Source organism: Corvus hawaiiensis, chromosome 3 (genome assembly GCF_020740725.1).
Source record: "Corvus hawaiiensis isolate bCorHaw1 chromosome 3, bCorHaw1.pri.cur, whole genome shotgun sequence".
Lineage (NCBI taxonomy): Eukaryota > Metazoa > Chordata > Aves > Passeriformes > Corvidae > Corvus > Corvus hawaiiensis.
In genome coordinates, this window is record NC_063215.1 from 102,698,388 (window position 1) to 102,720,047 (window position 21,660).

Consider the following 21,660-nt stretch of genomic DNA (forward strand, 5'->3'; position numbering starts at 1 on the left):
AGTTTCAGTGCATCACACCTGAATAGTATCAATGCTATTGAATAACATTAAGAAACATGACTGAAAGATGCACATATTTTTAAAGTCTCATCTGGGGGTTGGGGGTTAAGGGGCTTTAAAATACATGTTTGTAGTCCTAATGCCTTAAAAAAAGCCATGTCCAATCTCAAGGTTTAGAAAACAATGTGAAGAAACAGAAAGAAACAGAAAGAAACAGAAAGAAACAGAAAGAAACAGAAAGAAACAGAAAGAAACAGAAAGAAACAGAAAGAAACAGAAAGAAACAGAAAGAAACAGAAAGAAACAGAAAGAAACAGAAAGAAACAGAAAGAAACCAAAAAAAAAAGAAAAACAAAAAAGAGTTTAGCCTTTTAATACAGAGCAGAAGCCAAAGCGTTTTAAGGTTTGACTTAATATTTCAGTTGTAGGTGCTGACAATGCTGCATGCCTGATAGAGCTCCTTTAAATTTGATCTATCAAATGAAAAGTACCTTTTTAACTGATAAGGAAGAATCTTTCTTAAAAAGCCTAAGTAGGAAGCTAAATGTTCTGAGAAGGCTTTCAATTTCACAGTTGTTTCCTGAAAGGAAAAAAAGAACAGGTAAGTGGTTTTGCTCTGTAAAAATCTTCCTGGGTGCTAAGAGGAGGAAAACTTACCAGGACTGTCACAGTATCCTCCGTGATGCTCTTGAACAAGTGCAGCATTCCTTCCTCCAGAGGGCGAACGTACGAAGCGTTTTCATGGAGATACTGTGAGAACTGAGGGCAGAGAGGTTTTAAAATGGTGCTTGCTGACGGCTCGTCTGAGCTCTCTCAATTTAACAACCGAACGGGACATTTTGGCAAAGCCCCCGTCACCTTTAACGATGCCTAAGATTTCATTAATGAGATACAACAGTCCAGTGATGTACAGCAACCTCTTCTATAGGGCAAAAACACACCTTGAGGGAAAGTGAGAAGTACTGCAAGTCCAGGCAAAACCTCACCTGGGGCTTTGCCACAGCATCCTGGCCCATTTTAACTGCCATGCACAGCACACCAAACCCTCGCTTTTTAGTTTTAAATATTCTTGCATTCCTTTCTCAACTCCATCCAGTTAAGGCTAGATCCATGCACCATTTGGCCACCAGAATAAACTATCCCACCTTCCTCCCAAAAGTTGTTTGGATCCCAGCCTTGTCCATCAGCACAAACATTTGCAAAGCTATGCTGTGCAAAGTACTGAAGAACTAAAGCCAAGTTCAAACTGACAGCAAGAGATGTCTCTTTATCTGTGACCAGTCCAGTTTTCAACACGAGCCAATGCAAAGCACAGAGCTCCAACTAATCACAGGAGAACTCCTAAAACTATGACAGGTTTGGGCAATAATCAAACTTTGGCCTCATGGACCTGCCTGACTTTGCTAAAAATTGCTTAATTAAATCCTGCAGCTAATTTTGCCTTCAAAAAAGCAGACCTGAGAACATCATGTGTACTCTTACACACAATCAAAATGTAACAACACCACCAGCTTTCCATTTTGGTACCTCAGTATCACAAAAAGCTTCTTCCACAAATTAATACAGGTAGTCAAAAGCAATCCTGGTTTTTATTTTACCCCACAGAAAGATACCTTCACCTTTGATTATTTATACCACAAGAGCAGCTAAAGATCCCAGGCAAACAGAATACAAGAGATTTTAATTATTCCTTGTATTATTACAGTGCAGTAACACAGTGTTAACAAGAAGAGTGAGATGCTAAGCTCTCATCCATGCATGCACAAACCTGGATGGAATTAGGGAAAATTCCTAAATCTAAGGAGGAAGAAATAACACATGCAGAATGCTCCTGGCTTGTGTTGCAAGAGAGAGGACTTGAATTATCCAGCACGATGCTGTAGACCCAGCAATCCAACACTTAAAGAGAAAAGGAATACTTGAACCTGGCAGGGAATTGTCCACATCTACTTTGAGTGTTTGGTGGGGAAAATAGCTTGAAAGCACCAGACAAGACCTGGAGTTGGGGAAAAATAAATCAGTGCAAGTCTGCTAAGCCACTACCTGACACTTGTTTCATTTTCTCTACCATATTAAGGGGAGGTTATTGACCAACTTGGTGGGGTAGCTAAAAAAAAAAAATTAAAAAAAAAAAAATTCAAAAAAAAAAAATCACACTGAGAACACTTGCCAAGCAAATAGACAAATTAATCAAAAATACAGGAGCAACTACAGCTTCAGAGAGCAATAAAAGATGCTTCAGTGCTGGAAAGTCACAGCAAAAGCCCTGAGAAGTAGCATGCACTGAGGGAATTAGGTCATGAATACACAATGGGGCAGACTACAAGAGACATAATTACGAAAACAAAGCCTGAACTACTGAATCAGAGTCAATTATAAGAAAAGGAAAATGAAATTATAGTTCTGATTAAGTTGCATGTTTCCACTGTGCTGAAAACCAACAAAGAAGTGTTAACTAGGAAGTCAGGGAAAAAAAAAAAAATCTGTGAGAAGTGATGTCTAGGAAACCTGATTTTATTCCCTTAGCGTAAACTGCAGCAGTATCTGAGAATGTAGTCACCACACTGGGCCACATTAAAAAAACCAGAAACCATTCCTGCCATAAAAAATCTGAAAGATGACAAAACCACATCATTTTCCCAAGAAGGACATGTCATTTTGAGTGCATTTGGTGGCAGGAGCAAGAAAATGTTCTCAAACTAGTATCTATGTTGAATTTCTGCAGGAGAGTATTTTGACTAAAATAGTTGAAACAACTGAGAAGGCAAAAAACAGAATGGGATTTCTCTAGTGGATAACCACCTTCACAATCACATTTGTTACCTGCAAAGAGATTATAGGAGGTTTTCCAAAGAACAGGAAAGTTTTGTGGAAGTTAACATTGACACCACATGCACTGCAGCCATTTGACTGATGCAAACCACAACTCATCTCAGTACCTTAAGCCTGAGCCCTACCAACTACTAAACTGAAATTACAGACTGAATCATAAAATACACCCTGCAACTTAAATACTCACAGATCCCTTTAAACTATGAAGTCAACTCTGATCTTAATGTAACTTGTTCCAAAGCACACATATATGCATCCCCACAAAAATCCTTGTGCACAGTTATTTTCTGGATGATACTCTCAGAAAGTCTTTCCATGGAATTGTGTCGAAAGAGATGAGTCAGATTTCTCATATTAAATTCAACATACTTTACAAACTTGACGCTTTGGAACACTTACAGGAAAGATCTTCACACAAGTAGCCCAAAATCAGACCATAAAGTTGGTTTTTGACAAGGGAAGAGAGTCCAGGTTCTCTCCCTCATAAGCCTACCTTCTATGCTTTTTTTACCATTACAGCTAAACACTTTAAACAGTGTTTAAGACCAGATTCTGTCTCAACATCTCCCATGCCCCAGTGCATTAACTAAAACAAGCTCTATTTAGCAGTGCAATATTTGTGCATTATTATTTTAAAACAAGTCAGCTGAACTTTCAACAGATGCACTTCAATTTAGCAATTAAAAAGCAAAGCTTTGATTTGATAATCATATTGCTCTTCTAGCAGAGGCACAGGGGAAGGATTCTCTGCAGCTACACCTCACTCACATTCAGAGAATTCACAGAACAGAAAAGACTTCTCACACGGGAGAGGCTGGCTCTCAGGAACACACTGATGGCATTCCACGACTAAGATCAGTCACTCATGAAAGTCTAACGAATTGAATAGACTTGTAGCTGAAGTGTGTAAACTTTACCTTCTGATTTAAGGGTGATATTGTGTCTGTTGCAGAATCAACGGGGAAGATCTGTACCTTCTGCTCAGTGTATGTGTGGAAGTTCAGGAGAGCTGTTACAAGTTCTTGTACAAAAGCCAGGGCCTGGCCAGCAAGGTCTCGCAGCTTCAGCTGTAAAGACAGTTATAAAATGACTGTATCTGACATGGATCTATTTCAATATGAAAAAAAAAAAAACCAACATCTGCTTGGATACAAAAAACCATTGTCACCAATTTCTTTCTTGTTACTATTTCAGCCCAAAATACATAGCAGCAATTATGTTTAACTTAATTTTTATTCATAAACTACAATGCCACACAGAAGGGCACTGTTGTTCTTTGACAACAAAGTATCTTTTTATTTCACACAACTGGTGATGCTTTGCCTCTGCTGCATTTTTCAAACTTGCAGGCCACAAGAACACTTAGAGGTCAGCACAACTACAGAAACCATGTCTGAAATTTCCAAAGAACAACAGACTAATTGCTGACAACAGCTCAACACCTGGTTGCAAGGAAACCTCAATTTAATTAGTAAAAACCAATGTTTTCTCCCAGAATTAAAGGTGTTTGCTTCTCTAACCAGGAACACTCAATTCTTATTCTCCTGCACAGAACTGAGCTGTTGCTCATGAGTAAGGCTGTTCTGTGGCTTTAGTACAGCAGGAAGGTATCAAAGAAATTAATTCAGAATGGAACATAAATTCAAGAGAGAAGAAAACTATACTCTGTTGTGACTTATGGGAAGAGAATAAGGTTATACTGACATTTCAGCCAAGAATAACTTATCCTTCAGAGATGTACTCTTAATGCTTCAATGGACTGTTAAATCAGGTCAATCTTGATTATGGATCTGGGATGGTGGCAAGCAATTAAAGCAGCCATTATACTCAGTTTGTGTATGTTAATTAGCTATGCAAGGAAGGAAAACAGACACTATTACTGTTTTGCTATCCTTCACACTGCAGCCTGTGCTAATACACCAGCATTTTGCCTCCACTGGCAAAGCCAGTCATAAAAATCTGTCCTGGAACATTTTCAGGACTGCAGATCTTGAAGCATGAGGCTGCCTGACATAGTGCTGGCAGAAAACAGTAAAAGGAGAAACTCTCCATATAGTTATTCAGATTTTTCTTGGAACTCAGCAGCAGCAACCTGAAATTCAAGGCTATTTCCATCACAAAACTGAACAGCAGGTCACCTGTTCTCACAGCAGACATTATTAGGAAAAAGGTCTCTTTATAGGCACTTCTGAAAAATGGAGAAAGCAACTATTTTAAATCTTTCTGCAGCAGCATCCGAATGCACTAACTTGAAGGCTTGAGACATACCAGCAAATAGAAGAAACACCCACAGTGCTGTAGAGCCCATCCTCAGTGGTAGCAACACAGGAAAATTTTGATTGCAAACAGGTTTCTGATTTGCTATTGTAAAAACCCTTAAAATATTCAGCCATTCACAGAAAACCAATGCTCATTTCTGAATACTGAATAAACAACATTCCCAAGGAATCTCATGAAATTACAGTAGTGAACAGAAACTGTTTGTTTTCTAAAAATATTTAAATGTATAAGGGTTATTTTGCTGCAATAAGAGGTGCTTTGGCAACAAGTATCCCACAAAGTGTAAACGAATCATGCAGAGATCTCAAAGTGACATGATTTATTCCTTGAAAGGATTGTGACTAGTGACAAGTAATGTTAACTAATATGGCATTTTAGTGCACACACCAGTGTGCAGTTTACAAATGCATACATTCTCTGGAGCTCAAGTAATGTGACTGAAGAAGCTCAGTTTGAGGAAAAGGAATTTAGGATACCAAACCTACCTTTTTTCAACAAAAGACCTTTGAACTAATGCAGCTTTAATCCACTTTAAAAATGAAATGTTCCAACTTCTAGCTTACTGCAGGTGGACCCAGTAAAAGAATATTTCATATAACTTTAGTAAGACTCCTTGACAAAAGAACAGTTACACTACCTCTGGAAAAGTGCAGAGGTTCAGTGGGCAGAAACGCCCCCAGAATATCATGACAGTAGTAAGACAGGCTACCTTCTGCCATTTCAGGTACTAAAATGACTGGTTTTATTTCAGCATCTGTGTAGAAAGTTGCACAGAGTCACATGAAACCACAAGAAGGGCTTACCTGATTCCTTCTGTTGTGTAATGGTACATTCAGAGCATTGTATCGAGTAGACCCTACAGGACAAAAATTGAGTTATATGCACTTGTTAAATTGTGGGGGATTTTAAGAGACATTTATTGGCAAATACTGATTTTAAAAAAAAATGTCATTGCAAGGGTATCACAGGTTATGTAAGCAATACTAACTAAAGAGATAGAAACAATTTACTCCAATAAGGTAGGCCTAAATACCCTCACTTAAGAACAGCTTCTTAAGTTTTCACTTAAGAACGGAGGGAAAGCAGTTCAATACTTGCCTCAGATTGTAAGTCAAATTTAATCCTCTGAAGACCCTGAATTTGGAAGATAAGAGCAGACTCCTCTTGCCCAAAGAACAGTACTCATCACAATCAAGAGTGAAAAAATCTTTTAAAAGAAATCACACTTAAAAGAATTCAAGATTATCTTCAAATTCCAATTGCATACCAAGGAGGGCCAAGTAAGACTAAAATATTTTTAATGGCTTGAACTTTTTTAAAGCTCCTGTATATTTGCCGTATTGACAATTCAGACTAAGATGTACTCTCCATGTATTTCAGCATTCTGCTCCAGTCAAGAAAGAACTAGAATGATTATTCAGTTACAAGCAGGCATAATTTTCAGAGGGGCAGAGGGCTATTTGTACCTAGAGAACAGCTCACAAAGTCTTAGAGATTTGAAAGGGTTCACATCCATTCTCAATTCAGTTTAACAACAACCAGTTTAGTTTAAAATTTGCTGACAAAGGAAACTTACAGTTTCTCATTCCTTTTGTGTCATTCCCATTTGGCTATGAACGCATGGGAAGAGGTAGTTATGTTCAGTGGAAAAAAAAACCTGTCCAAAATTACTTCTAACTAAATGCTTCAGAAATTTTTTTCTACTCTGGAAATCATCCTTAGCAGTCAGGAAGTCATTTGATTGTTACTGAAATTAGCTGCTAGTTACACTTGAAGCCAGCTACAGAGGCTATAGGAAGACAGCTGGAATCCACAGCGAACAAACATCTCCTGACTTACATTGATCTATCACTAAAGAGATGTTCTCCATTTGCAGTGTTGTCTACTACACAAGCAAAGGCATTATGCAATGGCAGCTGAGTGAGCAGATAAATTATTTTAGCAAAGTTCTTGCTACAATGACAACCACCTATAAAAAAAAATATGAGCTAAAGAAGCCAGAGAGGTAGAAATAAGCAGCAGATGCCAGGCAAAGTGAGAGGAGAGAAGTGAAAAGAATACCAGTTCAAGGCAGCAACACCTAAGCATGATGTGCTGCATGGGAGTCAACATTTCCCAAAGAGATGATGATCTGGTGCTCCTAAGCCAAGACTCACTGGATTGCCAAACCAGTGGAGAACTTGGAACACTCACACCTGCAGCACCTGTCAGATCAGCTTTTAGAGAACCTAAGGCTATTTAAAACATTGTCGTCAGGTTTTAAATGGAATGAAAAATGCAAAAGCTACCAATGAAATATACAAGAAACTCAAAAGCCTGTTTTCACTTCTCTGCTCCTTCTTTGCTACTTTCAGCTTTTTCACTATTCCAGATCCTCCTGGTCTTGAAGGGTCCAGAAGAGTCCAGGCAGTGCCTGCCCACCCTTGTGTTCCGCTACTTAGGAAAGCACACAGTGCACAGCATTGACCCAGCACATACTAACCCATGCTTGTACCAAAGCCATGCAAAGGCTGAGCACTCCTAACTCCAGGGGATCCTCTGCACTTCAGCTCATCTAGTAGCAGTTGGAAAGGAAGCAGAAAAACATTGCTTCAGGTAAAAGTCCCAAGGTTCAAAGGGCTTCTTCCCCCTTCACGTAAGAACTACTCTCTATGTTTTCTGATCAATGAGAAACCCTGACAAATTTCCCACTTAGTAATAAGTGCAGACCACTATTGCTGCAATATCTCTGCAGCTACCAGTTTATCCCCACCTTGACTTACTGCAACTCTTGAATATACCCTGCCAAAAATAATACTCTTTGAGATACGTAACCAATCTTTATGGAGCAACCATTAAATTGACAGTGTTCCTTCATTGTTTACAATATTCTGTCAACACTAAGCAATGCAAGTGGCAAATCACTCAAAAGCCTCCAAAAGCTTCAATTTTCATTATATATCTAAAAAATTGGTATTTTAGGATTACTGAAGAAGACCATGACAAGTATTAGGAATACTTACTAGTTACCTCCAAGCGTCTGTTCAGATGTCCAACATTTCTTACAGCTAATACATTTTAATTCTCAAGGACTACTCCCTTCAGATGGATACCCAAAAAATCAAACAAGATACCCAGACCAAGGCAATACGTACTTGTGTCATTAAAAGGTACTTTTTCATTAATTATGCATAGAGATTCTTCCAGTCTACTGCCCAAAGCTGCTTGAAGATTCTTTAGCTGTTGCTGGCTAAATAACAAAGAGACAAACAAAAAACCACACACACATACACATTGTAAACCTTTAAAATTTCATCTGTATCACCAACACAATATCTCACTATAAGCATCCCTTGAGTGTATCAGTATCTGTATCCTTCTAGAAGTCAGATAGAAATAATACAGTAGGAATCATCTGTCCTCCTTTACGTCGTATTTAACACAACATTGAATCCTAATCCCTAAGAAAAGCAGTGAAAGTTACCATAAACTTGTAAATCCTCAATTCCCTTCTCGAGAAGCTCAATTTACTCCAGAGTTAAAATTCACCTTATTTTCCTATTGTGCAACTATTATATAAGCTGTATGAAGGCATTTTCTTCTACTAGAATTTGAATGGGAATGGAAATGGGCCTTCAAATTTGTTACTATGCATCCAATGCAGTATTCCAATAAGCAGGTAATGAGCTGTCAATAGTTCAGTTAACTATGTCACATCACTATCTGAAATACCTCAAAGGCTTTTCAAAACCCCATATTTCAACACTGCTATGATACTGCCTGTTCTGACAAGACTTGACAATTATGTTTCTGATACATTCTCAAGTGATTTTTCTCTAAATTTTCTTTGCTTGCATTTGACTGTATAGATACAAGTGAACCTAAGTAATTAAGATTACTAACATAATTAGAATAGATTCCTGAGATGAACAGTAATATATTCCAGCATTATATACATATGTCTAGAAAGAACACTCCATTATTGAGTCAGACCAAATTCCACACCTTACCCAACTTAGGCCCCCAAATTCTTCACTGTTTTGCTTCCCATTTGACATCTAGAACTCCTGCACATATAGTGGAGGGTGGGGGGGAAGGTGTCAAAGGGACAGGCTTTTTTTCTTTTTTACAACATTTAATACACAGAAATTTATCAGGTCTAACAAGGCGAAATAATCCAAAATAGATAAGGAAGATAAGAAGAAACCAGACAATAAGTAGCTCATGCACATTAACAAATATTTTTCTTGGAGAGCAGCTCCAAAACTGCATAGAAACTGTACAGTAGGTACTGCAGTAGCAGTGAGCATGATAGAAAATGAACTCCAAGACAAACTGAAAATGTACTTCCTTTTCATGCTGTACAGGAATGATAAATAAGTAGTTTGACATGTTTGGCCTTACATTCTGCCCTTTAATTTTCAAAACATGCAAGCTGTCAAGTCTCATATCCCCTGGCTTTTGAGTAAAGTGTGGGTGTCAGAGGCAAATGGATCCCTTCCCCTGACAGAGCAGGGAAAACAGAAGGGCAGTATTCTCAGAGACACATCCTGCCATGTGTTCACCAGACAGTGATTTCAGTGTTTAAAATGAAGTGTCAGGCTTTATTACTTTTAAAAACTTAATATAGCATAACTTAAAATAGTCGGGACAACTTCTCACAATGACACCAATTACCCAGTTATCATAAAACATGATAGACAAGGCCTGAAACAAATAGTAGCAGATTAGGACTACAGTTGTTCAAACACCACAAAAAAAGCAAACAGCAGCAAAACACAGCTTTCATCCTCTTTTGCAAGTTATTTTTAGTGAAACCCTGACTTGTATTAGAGGAGTTATTAGATTCGAGTATCTTCACATCTATCAAAATAATTAAAATACACACTTCAGGGTTACCACGTGAAAGAAGGAACTCTGCATCTGATCATTCACTACACATCTTGTTCATTACATTAAAGATCTATGCTGCACATATATCTTCTAAAAAAATGCAGCTTAATGAACTTCAGAGAAACACACCCTAACTTGATTTGGCCCACAGTCCTCAACTTCCCATTTTCTACAACTTGTCTTCAAGACAACGAAAATATTCCAAAACTAACAATGTAATTCTCTGATAAAAACTTTCAAATATTCTAGCTGAGAACATTATACCTGAAGCAAAAACAATTGTTCAAGAAGCTTTTGCGGTGGAGGGGGGTTTTTGAAACTCTTTTCAGTCAGTTCTCTCAGCATATCTGAGCATACTCAGATTTTGTTCTTAGAAGCAGTTTTTACAAACTCACATATCTTTGTTTCATACAAGTTTTTACTTTCTATGGTTTTCCATTACAAATAAATTCTTCAAGCTTTCACCAACATCACTGCTATTTAAAAAGCTTGGAGACAAAACTGCTCTTACTGAAAGCAGAAATCATGGAATTGTCTAGTTCCATACACAGAAAAGGAAAAGAAGGCTTGACCCGCACAGGTCAGACTTGTCTTCATGATAAAATAATTTGAGTTTTATCAAAGACTTTTTTTTTTTTAACTCTTTTTTTAAAAGGTATTATCCTTAAAAAATAATCCAGTTAATGTTTTACAGCAGTTATTCCTTTACATCAATGAAATTTTCATTATATGAAATAAAGACACTTACCACTCTTCAGTTCGAAGCCTACAGTCCTTAGCTTCTCTTTCTAGTGTCTGAGACTTGATCTTTATGCAAGAAGATAATCTCACAATGTAAGTGCTGACACAGCAAGACATTGCATTTCAAACTTTTGAAACTTGCAAGCAAGAGGAAAAACTCCTTACTTCTAATTTGGCTTTATCATTCTGCAGCTTTTCTATGGTCTCTGTGTACTTCTTCGTTAAGCTGTCCACCACAGCTTGGTGCTGGGCAGCATCAGTTTCCAAAACCTCCAGTCTATTCCTCAGCTCTGCTTCTAAACGTTTGTGCTGCTCATCTGCTTCAAAGAACTAAAGGAAGAAAAGCAAAGCTCTTTAAAAAAAAGCTTCATTTTGTTACTGAATCCAGTCCTATAAGTCACTCCAATTTCATTAGCCAGATCAGGTTAACAGCAATTACTAGTTCTCAGACAAACAGAAATTTTATTTTATTTACAGAGAAAAGATTCAGGAATAAAGTACTTTAATAAAAACAAAGTTTTGTAGTACCAAGCATTCTTTAAATATATTGCTGACTAATAGCAGACACACAAAAAACTGAACTTGAGCCGTAAGGTTTTTCTCAAGTTTTTTAAAGTGAAATGCATTCCATTTTGGTAAAGCAATTCCTGACTTAATTATGGCAACTTGCAGAAAATATTTTATACTTTAAAGAAATTCTGAAACAGTTTATGAACTAACAAGAAATTTCCATCCAGTACCAGGCTATTTTCAGTAGGGCAGCTGTCACCAAAAGTTAAAAACTGAAATGAGAAAACATGTATTATGTGATTCCACACACTGTCTTAAACATCCAAAGTCAAAATACCTAATTTGCCTAGTGAAGATCTTTATAAACAAACTACCTGGTATCATCCGCTGCTTTGCATACAACGAAGCTTCTAAACCCACCAGATTTTCAGACAGCACTTTACTTTCTGTATCTTTCTTTGTGTCACCAGCTTTCTGAACCAAAAATAAAGGCTAAACAAAATTTCACTCACAAGTATATGTAGTCGCTCATTTTCTTCTATTTTTTTCTGAAGATCTTCATTGAAGACACTTTTCTGTTCTTGACTCAACTGAGATGACGATTCTACACTTTTCTAAGAGAAACAAAATGCACTTATTATCTCCACGTCCCAGGTCAGTGAGAATAGTTCCCATAGCTAATTCCCAAAAGAGGCACGTGAGCAGATGTCCTGCTGACACTGATATATCATAAGGTGTGAATACTGCATGGAGCACCAGCCTCAAGGCAGCACACTTCCCTTCACACCCTTGTTACCCTACAGTGATACAACACTGCCGAAGGAAAGCCTCCACTCAGGTGTCCCATTCACACACACAGGGAATCGCGTGGATGGGCAGCAGTCCATCTGAATTCACTGGAATCCTGCATGATACCAAAACCCTCCACACACAGGCTCAGTTGGTTTGGCAGCTGTGTGTAAGGCACATCTGTCCCCAGCAAGTGTCCGGGTGTAAGCCAGGCTGCTCTCAGCAGGCTATAGCACAAAGTGGCACGGAAAGCACAGGGTCTTTCTACAGATATCCCTCTGCTGTTTCCTCATTTTTCACCCATTTAATCCCAAAGACTCAGACCACCAGCGAATCCCATACACCACACTGCTGAAGAAAGGCATTATCATCATTAAACACAGGGGAGACTCTTTGCATTTAAACTCAACACCAAACTTCAAGAGCTTGGGACAGGTAGGGCAGCTAAGTCACCTCTGCATTTGATGCCGGCCTGTGAATTCCACCTGAGATATGGGCACATGTTCTGCTCCTTCTAAAAGGATTGCACTCTGACACAGATCAGGGAACTAAAGCTGTGCATTTTGACACATGAACGGGAAAAACTTAGTGGCAGTGGTTTGCAAAGCTGCTGAAGGCAGGCTGATGTCCTTCAAAATTTGGAAACACAACTAGCAAAACAGTAACTTGCACAATATGAAATTAAAGAACAGAAGGGTCAAACTGCATTTGGAAGAACAATGTAGTCAGATGTATTATGCTTGTTAAGGAACTGGACAGCAGAAAAATGGACAAGAGTTTAGGAGAAAAGTAAGGAAGATGATCATATTACTAATCAATTGAATGATTTCTTTAATGTCACTCTGGATAACTACAGCACATTGAGAGCTGTAACCAAAAAGAAAAGACAGCAGTAATTAAGAGGGGTTTCCTCATGAGGAAAGTAGCAAGAGATGCTTGAGAATTACCTAAGTCCAAGCACACCACCCCTGGAATTCTGATGTTACCTACAGAAGACACAGCTGGTCTCAGAATATGACATCGCTAGGTTTAATCAGAAAGCATTTTGGCACAGAAAGATCACAGTATTGAAATTATTCTGTCATTTTGAAATGACAAAGAATACAAGCTAAACATTTAGATTTCAAAGCATTTGACAAGATTCACACAGAATAGCTATGATCACAGGCTGAAGAGTTAACTACCAACATCAAAATCCCAAAGCAAAGAGGTGGGGATGGGAAATGAGGAGTGATCAGCCTTCTGCATAGCAGCTGACTAATCACAGAGCTCCAAGGTATTTCCCAGTTGTTTGAACATTCAATTAAGCATCCATAAAGGAAGACAGCAATTCAGTATCAGTCAGCTGATAAACTAGAAGAGAAATATGCAGCAAGTATTATATATATTGATACCCGTTTTATGGGTATTTTCACTTACATGAGGTAATAACACAAGTTCTGACAAGAACATTCAGCTCAACCCTTGACACAAAATACCTACTGCTAAAAATCAGGATAAGGCTTTGACAGGTGAGGAGCAGACATCTGCTAAGCAAGTTTTTCTTTGCCTTCAGCACATACCTTGTTCTTTTTGCCCCGAGCTTCACTTAATGCAAGTTCATCTTGAAGTAGCTCCACCCGCTTGGCAAGTTGCTGATTTCGAAAGGTCAAGCTGTCCATTTCTTGTTGCAGTTTCCTTAGTGATTGATCCTTCATCTTCAGTTGTTCCTGAATGACAAAAAAAAATTTGATTTTAAAATTTTCGCACTTATTTTTACACATGCTTTTGATAAGTAGTATCACATTAAAAAGAAGAACAAATTAGAAAATCACTTCACTACTTAAATGCTGAAGAGGCAGAAAGTATCATTTCTAAACTGAAAAAAGTTATTTCACTTCCTTGAGCTGCCCACAGACCACACTCAAGTAGATATTTCATTCTACACATTAATCAACTAGAAGCAACCTTGCCCTTTTACAAAGCCAGAACTTACAGAGAACAACGGGCTAGCTGCAAAACAGAAATTCTTTTACTAAAATCAAGTCCCTTATTCATTCTTTTATTGACATTACTTTTTAGTAAGAAGTACCCCTGTTCACCTATTTTGTCACAGCTTAGTACACCTGACATGAGGTGTTTTTAGAGATTACCTTCAATGAGGCAGAATTTGCTTGCTCATCTACAACTCCTTTTTTCAGGACTTGGTTCTGAGCACGAAGCTGAAAAACAAGAGATGCCAGTAACTATGCAAGACAAGGGAGTAAATAAAAGCTATTCATGAGAAAGTGAAGAAAGCATCATATTCTCTCAGGAGAGTACCAGGTGTGAATGCTTTTTCAAGTATTTTCTTCAGGTAGATAGCAGTGGTATCAGGTTGAAAAAAAGTATCCATTTCATATCCTGACTTGCCAAGAAACAAGAAGTTACTTTACCACCTGAACATTTTGGTCAAATAAAACAGAATTCTTACTCAATAAATACCTTTCAAGACCAGTTACTTAAATATAGTTAAGATTTCAAGACCTAGGACCGGATATGGAAAAGTTGCAACTTCGTCCTTGACTAATGAAGTTCTTGGTCATACTCAGTGTGTCTCCCCGCTTCTCCCCAAAACTGTTTATAAACAGTTCTGGAACATAAGCAGGACTCACAAAGTCAAAATCTGTATCAATTCAAGAGAAGTTGAACTCTAATGCAAAATTACTTATTACCAGTGTCAGCAGATGATCCAGAGAGAACAGACTGACAGAAAAAGGCACAAAAAGCATAGAAGGAAAAGCCCTCTAAGCCTCACTTACACAGTACACAAAATCTGAGCTAAAATCACTGCAGTGAAAAGTGATACTCAAGAAATCTATTTCCCAGTCACTTCACAGAGTACCTCTACCCTGCAGCAATGAGGATACTGACAGTTCCATCTTCCCATTCCCTGAAAATTGCTTGAATCCTGGTTTCCTCAAAGGCAGTTTGTATTCATTTGACATGTGTGAGTCCAGCTGTTGCAGATATAAATTAAAAGGGTTTGTACAGTGTTTGGGAATACCTCTGGCAGGTGCATATAAGGCAAGGCTCAATGTAAAACAGCAATGGCTCACTGTTTCAGTGTGATGACTGAGTGTATTTGAAAGGTCAGAAGTCATTGTTAAACACAGCTGTTTTCCCTGCAGTATTCCCACTGTGCTGCTCAGGCATCACAGAGGCAAGACAAGAAACTTCCAAGTGCACCATGGAAAAACTTCCAAGCACAGGGTTTCCCTAGCAAGAAAAAGCAGTGCAGTAGTTTTCCACACCTGTTTTTGTGCCACAGCTGCAGGAACACATCAGGTGCAGAGAACGAAGCAGCTCAGTCCTGCTGCACACACAGACCCCAGACACACAGGCTGCCACAAGCTGCAAGAGCCTTTTGACCATTCCTTCATGAGAGAGCCAGAAGCTGCAACTTGTGTGCTTTCAGAGCCTCTTCTTCCCCTCATCCTCCTTCTGGACTGCTCTGTGAACCGAGAGGAAAAGCAATCCTTTGGCAGGGACTTCCCCCAGCACTGCTTGAGTCTGTCAAACTCTTGTTCACCTCTCTCCATGGCTCTCACAGCACCATTAAGTGAACAGGCTACTCCAGGGCTACTCTCCATTTCCACTTGCACACAACAAGCAGCCAACTGAACATGTGCACAAAGAGGAGAGGATTCTGCAAAGGGGAGTCCCACAATGAACTGCACTGCACAAGAAATGGGACGAGATGAAAAAAATAGCTCCCACAAAGGATAAAGGAAGTGCCACAGGCTGAGAAGTGCACGATGAAGCTCAAAGAAAGCTTTGGGACATCATGATACTAAAAGAAAGAGGATCCAGTATGGAACTATTGGAAGCTGTAGTCAGAAGCCCACATTTCAAATGCTCACTCAGGAATCAAGCACCAAAATCCCTCCATTATCTTATCCGCAGCCACTACTGATCTCCAAGGAATAACAGAGCCTCTGTATAAAACAACAAGACATATGAACTCTGACACCTACAAAGATGCAAAGTTAAAAATTAAATTTTCTTAAAATTATTTTGTAGAAGCTTTAAAAGGATATCTATCTGTGAACAATTTAGATTCTACACATGGTGTTTTTATAGCAGTTCCAAGGAGAATAGTATTTAAAGACATACGGTTCTGTAAGCTGGGATAAGTGTCAAATACAGACAAGTGCCTTGTGCCAGCCACCGATGCTGGGCTACACAAAACCAAAGTGCTGCCTTTCTCCCCCAAGGCTGCTGAAGGACTGTGCCATTCAAGACCAGCAGTCTCCTCTTCTTTTTATTGAAGAAGAAAGAATGAAGAGCTCCGTATTAAGCAAGGCTCCACTATTTTAGAAGTCATCTCAGGCACCTTGGAAAGGAAAGGCTTTCTCCACTATGGGCTACAAATCTTTGCAAACCCTGTGTCAAGCAGCACCAGAAACAGGATGCAAAGCCACCTAGGGCAGAAGAACGGGGACAGACAAGAGGCAAGTGTGGAAGCAAGTGTCCTGCTCACTTCCAAGGCGCTGCAAGCACCACTGCCAGCGCCGAGTTCCCACACGCACCGCCCAGAGAGCTCACACGGGTGAGACGCACGACCGAGACCTCGCAAATGCTCACACTCAAGCGGATAAAACCAAGTTTCGTGCCCGAATGGGAAGCGGAGAATAAGGGAAAACACTGTCATTTCACTTCCCTGGCACAGCTGAGCCCGCTGTTTGTACTCCAGGATGTCTTGCAGACGAAGCCATTCTGCCCTCGCGGCGCTCCCCCGGCACCTGCAAACCCGCACCTCCCGCGCCGCCCCGAGTCTGCCTCCGCCTCATCCCCCGGAGGCGGCACCCCTGGGCCCCCAGCACCGGCCGCTGCCGCGGAAACCAGCGCTGCAGCCCCGAGCGGCGCCGAGGGCGGCGGGCCCCGGTGCCCGGTACCTTGGAGTACTCCTGGGCCAGCTTCTGGTACTTCCCCTGCAGCTCCGCCGCAGCCGCCGCCATCTCCGCCCCGCCGGCTCGGCTGGACTCGGCTCCGCTCGGCCGGACTCGGCTTGACTCGGGCGCTCCCGCCGGCCCCGCACGCCCGCGAATGGGAAGACGCACTTCCGGGTTCAGGGCGGCGGGAACGTGATGACGTAACGGCGCGGGGCGGGGGGGCGGAGCTTTAAGCCGCCGGCGCCACCATCTTGACGCAACTTCAAGATGGCGGCGGGAGGGGGGCGGGGCTGCCGCGAGGACCTGGTCACGTGACACCGGCGAGGCTCTCGCTGTCACCGGCCGTTGCCGTGGCGACGGCTGCGGGGCCGCGCGCGGCCTCCGGGCTACGGGGCGCCGCCCCGCCCAAAAAGCTTCGCCCGGGAGCGGGGCCGGGGCCGGGGGTTCATGCCGTGATGGTCGCGATGCGAAAAGCGGCGAGCGATGATCCGGTGCCCCGGCGCCGTCCCTGCCTGGGCACCGTGCCCTCGCCGGTCCCGCGGGTCTCCGCCCAGGCAGCGCTGTCGCCAGGGGGAGCCCCGGGACGCGCGACACGCACCGAAACTGAGGCAGCCGCGGTTTTTTGCGGGCCCGTAGGGGACTCAAGGAAACAAAAGGCGGTTCAGACACTTCCCATGGCTCGCAGTGGGTGTCACTGCCAGCGCTTGGATCTCCCTACAACCTCCAGCCTTCATACACTAACTGAAGGAGATATTAAGTATATCTATTATATCCTAAGGAAGGAGTACACGGGTAGATCCCGGGTCGTGCAATGCCCTCTCAAGCTGCAGCAACTCGAATTCCACAGTCTGGGGCATCATTCCGAGGGGATCTCATCAATGCATACAAATATCTCGAAGGCAGGTGCCAAGGGGATGGTGCCAGACTCTTCTCAGTGGTGCCCAGTGTTAGGACAAGGAGCAATGGCTGTAAAGAAAACACAAATTCCACCTCAGCACGAGGAAGAATTACTTTACATTCAGTGTGGCAGAGCACTGGCACAGCTGCCCGGGGAGGTTGTGGAGTCCCCCTCCCTGCAGACATTCAAATCCCACCTGGACTCGCTCCTGTGTCACCTGCTCCAGGTGACCCTGCCTTGGCAGGGGGTTGGACTGGATGGTTTCCAGAGGTCCTTTCCAATCCTAACAACTCTGTGATTCTGTGTTTCTGGGTATCTGCACCAGTGTTTTCCTGGGGGGGCCCTTCTCTGCTCTCTTCTCTCCAGTGTGCAGGTCTCTGTTCTGGAGCCACCTTTGAGCTTCTCCAGTGTTCAGCCATCCTTTGGAGATTGCTGAGGCTCTGCTACTTATCTCCTATTTGCTTCTTTATCCTCAGATTTGCCAAACATTTAAACATGTATATAGCATCAGCACGCTTCAAGCAGAAACTGAAAACATCATAAAAGGTGTATTTGGTCCTGCCAGGTACTCAGACAATGCAGAATTTTGTTTCTGAACATGACTGGAAACAGATGTGTAAGGAAAAGTGTAATAAGGCAAAAATGTGATGAGACTTTACCAGTATATGCTGAGCATCTGGCGATTTGCAGGTTAAGGGCTTTCTGGTCTAGGACAGAGATGTAGCAGCAAATTATTACTTTTGTTCAGTTTCCATGGTATCATTTTTTTTCCACTTGATTTCAGCACGGTGTCTTCATAGCTGTTCCTCAGTAGTGGGTAGTGCTAGAGGTGATAAATCATCGTTTTGTTACCTCCTTTTGTCTTTGTTCCCATTAAGTAGGAGTGGATAGAAGGTGCCTGCAATGGAAACTAATTTTTTTCCTTCATCTTGAGGCTTTGATGGTGTGTGTGTGCACTATTCCTTTGCTCATCACAGTAGTGGAGTTGGTGAGCCCTAAATATGACATGGGGGCCAGATTAGTAAATAGGTTTGTACCTCCAAAGGAAGGCTTAACGTCGGAGGAGATGATCCATATTGCCAACAACAGCACTGTGCATTTTTAGGAAGTAAAAAAGGAGAAATAAGCAAAACACACAGAGTCATCGTTCATCCAAATGATCTTGCTGCTGTTCTGCTTGACCAGAAGAGCTTAAACAGCAATCCTGGAATAAGAAATAAGGAAGCTCTAGTTTTTAACAATTAGAGCAGATACACTTCTCCTTCCACTCCATTTTGCATCCCCTACAGAAGTTTCTAGCAAAGCAAATGGGGTTTGCAGTTGCTGCACATCAGGGTTAAAAGCAGCATGCTTTCCATGGTATGTCCTTATATGTCAGTGCAGTTAATTTTGTACAGGAAAATTATTGAAAGCCTTTACATTTGACTCCCACCTGTATTTTTTGGGTTGCATTTTCCAGGATGTGTCTTTCACTGAAGTGTTACACTGAAATACTTTGAACACACTTTGCAAGTACTCCCGAGTTTGTGCTGCCTTCAAAGATGCTTTTGTGATGCAGTTTTCCCCTTCTCTCTAGTGCAGTGAATGCTGGCAGAGAGGTTTCACAGCTGAAAGCTGGGAAACGGAGCTCAGGGAATTACAGTGCCTAGTTGTGGCAGAATAAATTGCTTCCCCACTGACAACAGCAGTGCTCCTGACTGGGCAGCAGGCACTTGGAGTGGAAGAGCACAGAATTTATTTGCCTGCATCCCCGCAGAGTGGCAAGATCCAAGTGTACATCATATAGGGCATTTATCATAGGAGGGAATGCCAGTTGCTTGAAACAAGTGAAAGGAGCGAATAAAAGCTGGCTGCCTTTTCTGCTTTAAAGCTGAGATCTGGCTGCAGGATTTTTAGGCTCATCAGAACAGCCCTACTTCAGTATATTTAAGCATCAGGCCAGCCTCTTGTGTTTTAAAGTGGTACTGTCTCTTGCCCAGTTTCTCATGGATCCCAGAGTCCCTATAATGTTAATGTTGTAATTTATCAGTGTCCCATGGTGGTACTTGGCAAACAGCTTCAGCAAATTTCCCCAAAAACACAGGTGACGAAAGTTAGCTTGTTTGTTGGTTGAGGTTTTTTAACTCTCTCGCTGGAAATTCTCAGATTCATCCTTTTGATTTGCCATGGCAGCTGCAGTGCTACTTCCCCAAACGTCAGCTGTGAAAAAATGTCTTTATTGTTCTGTTTCCTCACAAGCACATCCTTAATTCTCACCTCTCCCTGGAAAGCAAGGTTGTCCCAGCACTGCAGCCCAAAGACGTGTCATTGCAGCGTGGTGTCGTGAGGCTTCCACAGCACTGACTCAGTAATTGCAAGGGGCTGGTCCTCTTGTCACAAGTTTGGAGTGAGAGAGCTCATGGGAGTGGAATCCCAAGCAGTGTGGGGTGGTTGCCACAGGACCCCCAAAATACTGCCTCCTGCAAACACACCCATGGGGATATAAGTACAGGTTATGGCAGCAGAGCTTAATGCAAGCTCATGACGTGTGGAGCAAAGGAATCCCTCCCAACACTCATGGCATTTTTGTTTCCATGGGGGAAAACAGATAGCAAAAGACAGACAGTATAACCGAGGCTGTCCTTCCCTTGTGCCTGTGCTCAGTAGCTGGTACAATGGGTGTTGAATTCTAGGTGCTCTCTCAAGACAACTAATTTATTTAAGAATCACAGTGATTTCAAAATGTCCCATTTTCAAGCTCATTTGTCCTCCCTCCTCTGCTCAAACCGTGTCATCCCCTCTGTTTAGTCAGAACTTGTACTTACAGACCCCGGGAATAGGTGCAGGTAAAGAAATAAACAAAGAACATATTTCAGATTATCCTGGATGTTTTCTGTGCTTTGGGAAAATAAACTTCACTGTCATCACTTATGTCCTCACAAGTACTCACCACAAAAGGGTTTCTAAGAGACAGAAAAAATTCAAAAATGATTGGAAGGGAGCCATCTTCAGTCATCAGACTATCACAAGCAGCACATAAACCACATCCTCGGAAGCTGCGAACACCCAAAACTGGTGTTTTGTTTCTGTTATCGTAGCAACGGCAAGTCTGAACAGCAGGATGTGTGCTCACAATGCACGCTCGTTATTTCTCATGGTGACTGTAACAAACTGCTCGTTATGAATAACCTTTCACCTTATCAAAACCTGATTGTTCTCATAAAAAAAAAGCAGCCAAGTAGTAAAAAAAAGTGTATGTATGTACAGATATGCGCCTCACAGAACAGTTTAATTATTATTCTATTCATTATCATCATTCACTGTTTCCATAGCATTTAAAAATAGAAATGAGAACAAGTCTCTCTCTCTCTCTCTCTCTCTGATTCTCTCTCCCTCTCTCTCTCGTGTCCCTTCCCAGCCCATAGGTTAAATAGCTTGAGTCATCTATAGGGTGTGTGCATGGCCAGGGGAGCGGTGCCTTTGTACAGGAAGCAATTGCTGAGGACGAGAAGATGGAAAAACTGAGCAGGCAGCTGCCGGTGGTAAGTCAGAGTTGAACTTTGCAGCTCACGTTCCACATGGGTACAACGCATACCAGCCCTGGGTGCAACAGCAGGAACTGCTGCAACCCCTCCTCAGCAAATCCTCAATGATACTCTCTCCGTAAAACAGCAGAACTAAGTAACAGCTGAAGAGTTACAATTATTGAAAGCTTTACATTTGACTCCCACCTGTATTTTTAGGTTTGCGTTTTCTAGGATGTGTCCTTCATTGAGGTGTTACATTGAAATACTTTGAACACACTTTGCAAGTACTCCCGGGTTTGTGCTGCCTTCAAAGATGCCA

The 21,660-nt window shown here is 41.4% G+C and overlaps 1 protein-coding gene across 1 annotated transcript in view; it reads right to left on the reverse strand.

Moving 5' to 3' along the window:
• The window catches only part of PPP1R21 (protein phosphatase 1 regulatory subunit 21), a 31,744-nt gene extending 14,632 nt beyond the window's left edge, over positions 1 to 17,112 (reverse strand). Inside the window, exons 1-11 of the mRNA XM_048297919.1 lie at positions 16,941 to 17,112; positions 14,157 to 14,225; positions 13,587 to 13,733; positions 11,748 to 11,849; positions 10,891 to 11,055; positions 10,733 to 10,791; positions 8,247 to 8,341; positions 5,916 to 5,968; positions 3,750 to 3,899; positions 658 to 759; positions 492 to 580 (exon numbers count right to left, since the gene is read on the reverse strand). Of these exons, the coding sequence (XP_048153876.1) occupies positions 492 to 580; positions 658 to 759; positions 3,750 to 3,899; positions 5,916 to 5,968; positions 8,247 to 8,341; positions 10,733 to 10,791; positions 10,891 to 11,055; positions 11,748 to 11,849; positions 13,587 to 13,733; positions 14,157 to 14,225; positions 16,941 to 17,003 (1,094 nt within the window). The 5' untranslated portion in view covers positions 17,004 to 17,112. The remainder of the gene's footprint in view (positions 1 to 491; positions 581 to 657; positions 760 to 3,749; positions 3,900 to 5,915; positions 5,969 to 8,246; positions 8,342 to 10,732; positions 10,792 to 10,890; positions 11,056 to 11,747; positions 11,850 to 13,586; positions 13,734 to 14,156; positions 14,226 to 16,940) is intronic.
• Between the last annotated feature and the right edge of the window lie 4,548 nt (positions 17,113 to 21,660).